The 6000-nt window shown below is 41.0% G+C and overlaps 1 protein-coding gene across 6 annotated transcripts in view; it reads left to right on the top strand.

The window, feature by feature from the left end:
- Positions 1–4514, top strand: part of MPPED1 (metallophosphoesterase domain containing 1) — a 61243-nt gene extending 56729 nt beyond the window's left edge. For all 6 annotated transcript variants that reach the window (XM_053978225.1, XM_053978224.1, XM_053978227.1 and 3 more), the window contains one exon: positions 2044–4514. In XM_053978225.1, the coding sequence (XP_053834200.1) occupies positions 2044–2119 (76 nt within the window). In that variant the 3' untranslated portion in view covers positions 2120–4514. The remainder of the gene's footprint in view (positions 1–2043) is intronic.
- The last annotated feature ends 1486 nt before the right edge of the window (positions 4515–6000 follow it).

Below are 6000 nucleotides of genomic sequence, written 5' to 3' on the forward strand. Positions count from 1 at the left end.
TGCTCTTGAGGGAACAGAATGGCACCTCCATAGAATAGTAAATCCTGTGAATTAATGTAGTTGGCACAGTAGGTATCAAAACACAGAAACAAGGTACTCTTCTTGTTAACTATCATAATTTAGAGAAAACAAATGGGGAACTGCAGAGCCTGTTTTTCAGTGGGATGCTAAATCTCTGCAGAGGAGAATTCCCATTGCAGGAAGCCTGTGCAAATGAAGCTGCACTTTGTAGAGAGAATGCATGATTTGAACAGATGAGTTCTTCCTCAGAGTGAGCATAGCTACATATGCAGCAGTCATTTACTGAACATCTAGGGGGAAGAGATGCTTCTAAAAAATGTTTCTTCCCTATTCCCTCTCTGCACTATCATGTCTGCCAGAAAATACCTCTGCACATGGGCTTGCTGCTGATCCACCCATGGAAGGGACAAGCAGCATGGCAGGGGCTCTGGCTAAAATTCTGGTTTTCCCAGTATAGCCAGTACTCCACTGAGGTCATGGCCTAGGAAACTCTGCTGGCAGTGGGACAGGAGTGAAAGCTGCAGCATTAGGAATCTTCCAGCAAAAGGAGAGTGTCTGCTCTCTCCAAATGTGTAGCTGAGGAGACAGAAAATCCCAGCCACGGTGCTGACTGTCCTGCATGCATTTTGTGTTTTCCTCAGAACAGTCGTTCTGTGGCAAACAGAAAGGGATTTAAAGAAATGCCTGTGACAGGAACCTGACAGAGTTTTCTTCCCTCCCTGGGCCCTAATTATAGTGTGTTTTTTTTCATGGGAGGTGCAGAAGGCCCTGCATTATTCAGGGTGTTTTAAGAAACCAAAGAGGAAGGGGTTTGGCTACTGTTTTTTGTTTGCAATTTATGCAATTTTCAGTGCTCTGAAAGACAAAAAATTGCATTCAGAAAACACATAGGGTCCTAAGTACCTAGGGTTTGAATAGCAATGAATACATTTCACTATTAACTTTATGAAAGGCAAGATTGAATCTTAGTACAAATGCTTTCTGCCAGGTGATTTCCCCAAAATCACGTATTTCTGATGATGAATGCAGTTCTTCATATTGATCATAATATTTCAGTGAAAGTTTCCAACATTAAGCTTTTAGCCTTCATATAATCAAGCTTATGATTCTCCTAGTGATTCACTTAAAGATTTTTGATAACAGAGAGTGTGTCTTCTCTTTCATAACACCAAGGCTGTCAAAGGGCTTCTTCTTCACTTTTGGAAACAGCATTTCACTGTACTTCTACAGGAATTAGAGCTGAAAGTTTGGTTTTCTGCAGATTTAACTCTGGAATTGTTTGCCTTGGATGTCTAGCCAGACATGAGATGTAGCTGAAGCTTTTTCATTGCTGGTGTGACACACAGATGTGTGTGTTCTCCTGTGGAAATGTTCTGGTTTTAGGGTGTGAATTCACCTTGTCTGTTAGACAATGCATTCAATAATAAAGCCATTTTTTCTCAGCCTCCACAGGCATTTTAGTGCCTTTCCATCAAGTTTGGCCAACATGTTCAAAGACATAGCAAGAAGAGGTTCCTACTAGGCAAATCCTGCCCAGATGCACATGCACACGTACTTGCCTCCGTCAAGCAATGCTTTTTCTTCATTGGTTGCTTAAACAATGTTCAACACAGGGCAGGAAAAAAAAGATGGGAAGATTAAAATTGGCGAAAGTTTGCTGCACTGATGACAGCAAGACTAAACGATCAGAAGCATCCTTTCCAAAACTAAAAAGGTTTTAAGAGAAAAATCTTTGCAGAGAAAAGTATCTCTCTAAGGAGGTTTAGTGTGCTGGCTGCCAGAGATAATAGCCACCAGCTACTGAGGGCCCATTTTGCTTTTCTTATCCAATTTTAAAAGTTCTTCTGTAGGACAAAGATGGTATTGATTCAGGGAACATTTATGTTTTGCACAAAGATAATTTTTAAATTTCTTCTGAGTAATAAAAAATGTGGCACTTATTATTGTATGATAAAGGTAATTAAAAATGAAAGAAGACATTAAGGAATAATGAGAGTAACCGGAATTTTTCTTCCTTTTTAGGTTATGGTGTCATGGCAGATGGAACCACCACCTATGTGAATGCATCTGTGTGCACTGTGAATTACCAGCCACTTAATCCGCCTATAGTTATTGACTTACCTACTCCAAGGAACACATGATTATAATGAGGATTTAAAGTTGTACCCAACACATAAGCAACTTTATAATGCTGGCTGAAAATCCCAATAGGGAACCATTCAACAAAAAAAGCAAAATCCTTCTTTTTTTCCCTGCTAGTTCTTCACAGATAAATTTAGAGTAACAAAAGTGGACAAGGAACAAAGACATTTTGGTGCCAGAAACAGATTAAATACTAACATTTCACCATTAAAATGTTTGTGAACGCAGAAAAGTGAGTGCATTCTACATATCTATATCTATATCTAGATCTAGATCTAGATCTAGATCTATATATATATATATATATGTATATGTATATATATATCTAGTAGGGGCTTTTGTACATACCGTATACTGGACTTATTAAAAGAACGATGTCTTTCAAGGGAGTGTTTCTTTAAGAAAGTTTGCAGTTTAAACGTAAGTGTTTAGACTAGGACTTCTGCATTTCAGATGTTTTTCAGTGAGCTCTTGGTAAAATAAAAATGATGGTAAAGATGTTTTCCCTTAATCAACATGGCAAATATAAAAGATGGTGCACAAATGACAGTCACAGGAGGAAAGCTATTTCTCCAAGTCCTCCAGGTCTAAGTCTTTGCATCTATTCAAAACCAATGCAATACAGGCCCTAATTCACTGTACTGAAACGAAGTTTTACTACATCTGGCATTACAGATGGCAAAGGAAATGGTGCATATTGCCAGCATGCTGTAAACAGCTCAACACTCAAGAAGGGAGACTGTAAAGTGCAGTATAAACTCAGGAATTTGTAACCTAGCCTTGCCTGTGAAAAAAAAAAAAAAAAAAGAAAAAGGATGACATTTCCCTTAAAAAAAAAAAAGAAGAAAAATATAACTGTGTTTTCATGTGGTAAAGCGGTATGTTATTGTATTTAAGGAAAAAAGAAAGAGAAAGAACCTGCAAAGAGCCCACCCAATGATTAGTAATGGCATTTTAAATAAAACCCACTGGGACCATTGGTTTAAAAACTGCTAATGGGACATGCAGCCAATGATGAGATTACTGGTTTGAATTTGGCCCTGGCAGGAGTGGTTAAATGTTATTGTGATCATTTTGTCCTTGGGAAACATGGATGTCAAGGGGAAGGCATCAACCCAAGGTGTAGTTCAGGCACTCGCTCTTGGGTGGCTGTGAGTGATGGGTACACACCAAAGTGTGCAGAGCAGAGGTCACCTCAGGGGACCTGGTACTGCTGTTTGTCCACTCATGGACACTGCTGAGAGAGGCCCAGCACAAACCCAGTAGTGTTGCTTTTGGCACCAGACAAAGCAGGGGATGTGTCAGGAGCTGGTTGAGATGGTCCACAGCCACAGTACTGCCTGTGCAGCTCTCCTGCAGTGCTAGCAGAGGTATTGAAGCTGCTGGAATTTTAGTCCTGTCCTCGGCAGAAGCTTAAGAATTGGTTACAAAGCCACCAAAAAAACCCCAGGGCTTCAGACATGTCCTGCAAGAAATAGATTTCTGCCTTGAACTAACAAACATGTCCTTCTGACTTGATGGAGATAATTTAACTGCTGTATTCTGAATGTGGGCATCCTGAATTTGGGGCTGACAGCATCTAGACATTAATCTTGTTCACATACATTGGGCACACCACAGCACTGCCAGCTCAGAGCTGGTTGCAGGTCTGTGCATAGCCCACACCTGCACACAGGCATTGGAGAATTGTGTGTGTTACATGGATGTAAATGTAAGTTTTATGTAGCAGCTGCATGTACATTACACAAATAAACAATTTAAAATACCTGTGTTGCAAAACCAGGCCATGTGAGCTTCGACTCTGAGCAAGGTGGGCAGTCTGCCATTAATTCAGATGGGGCCACTTTTGCCAGAGCTACTGGTGCAGAAATTTCAGGATCAGCTCCTAAATAGTAAGAGCTGCAATTCATAGTTGAATGTGAACTCCTGTCATCATTGGGAAGATGAACAATAGCATGTAGTTAGAATAAAAGTGGCTTGTCTAGTCACAATTCAAGTGGTTTGCAACAAATGTGGCAGGAAATTGGCTGTATGTTAAAGTCTGAAATATTTACATTCACTCACAGCACTTAAATGTTAAAGTGAAGGGAAGAGGTCCTTTTATTAGCCTCAGCAAAATTTCTATGTCAACCATAAAATATTCTCTTAAAAATAATTTTTCTTAAGGTATCTTCCAAATACTGTGTATTTTTATGTGGAAAGGATATGAAAGCAACTGTTACTTCAGAATATCATTTAAAGTACTTGAGGTATGAAAGCTTAAAGATTATTTAATCATTTTGGTATAACTTGAGTGTTGTAATTTTTGGTCAAGCATGTTAGATGAATAAAGTCTTAAAAGAACAAAACAACACACAACAAAAAATAAGGTCTCTTTATGTGAAGCTCATGTGATCAGCTCCATGTTGGAATGACTGCCCTCTTCTCCAGGGGTAGAAGGCAGGCTGTGGGACATTAAAGTTGTTATGGAGGGCAGTCAGCAGAGGGTGCCCTGCTTTGTCCCCCAGCTTCCAGCCACCACATCTCCTGCAGAGGGTAATGGGCTCAAGGTTGGTGTTGCAAAGAGAGGTGAAAACAGGAATCACTGCCTGTAATAGATGTATTTTGGTGGGAGAGTATACCAGATGTGCCTGGGAGGCAGGGAAAAGCTACTGTGGGAGTGCTGCAGCACAGCTCTGGAGAGGTCGGGAACTAGGATGCCAACTTTTGGGAGTGGGCAGCGTTTGAGGGAAGGAGAGTTCCTGCTCTGAGTTTGGTATCAGGACACATCTTCACTGAGAGGGAGGTTAAGGCCAGGTGAATAATTTTGTGGGCACAGAAAGACCTGAGTTTCTGATCTACCTCAGATAAGGGAGGCCATGAAAAGGACAATTTCCACAAATCCAGCTGTGCAGTTTTCAGCTCTATTTAAATTTGGGATGACCTCTTGAGTAATTTCCTGCCCCACCTCCCCTTTGCTGACCTTCTCTGATATTTATCCAGGTAGCAGCGCTCCTGAAGGAAGGTGTGCTGGTGTGTATCACTAATATGTGCACTCCCATCACCAGGCAGAATTGTTGGCTGAGAGTAATTCTGGTTCATTTCAGCAATGAATAGGGGAGATATCACTGCATGTCAATGGAAAAAAAAAAATATGACAAGATTATTTTTACCTCTCTCAGTCACATATGGCTGAGGATGTGAAATGTTCCTTGACTAGAAGGAAGGAGAAGGCTGGAACTCAGCACCCACCCAAGCAGCTGCTTTTGGTGCCCCAGGAAGGATCAAAAACCTTGTCTCAGGGTCATGCTGGGGACACAGCAGGTGGGAAGGTGCTCTGGTCTTGCTGCAGGAGGGAGCAGAGGAGATAAGAAGTGGTTTGTCTTTTCCAGTCACTGACTGCTGCCTACAGCGAAGGCAAATACTTCAGAGGAAGGAGGAATGAGACATCCCTTAGAAGGCAATTTTTGGAATAATCTGCCCAGGGGATCTTTGCCTCCATCCCATTTATTGCTGTTTGTGTGAAAATTTCTCTCTTAAAAGCTATATTATTGCTTTCTGCTCCAGTAACTCACACAGAGCAAATATAACTGCAAATGGTCTTTCCTTTCAGGTACATTCCTGTCCCCTTCTTGCAAGTCTCTCTGCATCTGCAATTTTAGTGATATTTTGGAACAGGGAGCACCCTGGATGATTATGCACAGTGCATTAGAACAACAGTATTTTGCTTATCCTTGTACGTGTGCTGCTGCTGCTTGGGTTTATTGACTGTCCCTTTATGTGAAAAGCGAAAGTAGGAGTACTTATATGCACCTCATTTGTGCCATTTGTTATTTTGTATATTGACCATTATGTTGC

This window comes from Vidua macroura, chromosome 5 (assembly GCF_024509145.1).
Source record: "Vidua macroura isolate BioBank_ID:100142 chromosome 5, ASM2450914v1, whole genome shotgun sequence".
Taxonomy (NCBI): domain Eukaryota; kingdom Metazoa; phylum Chordata; class Aves; order Passeriformes; family Viduidae; genus Vidua; species Vidua macroura.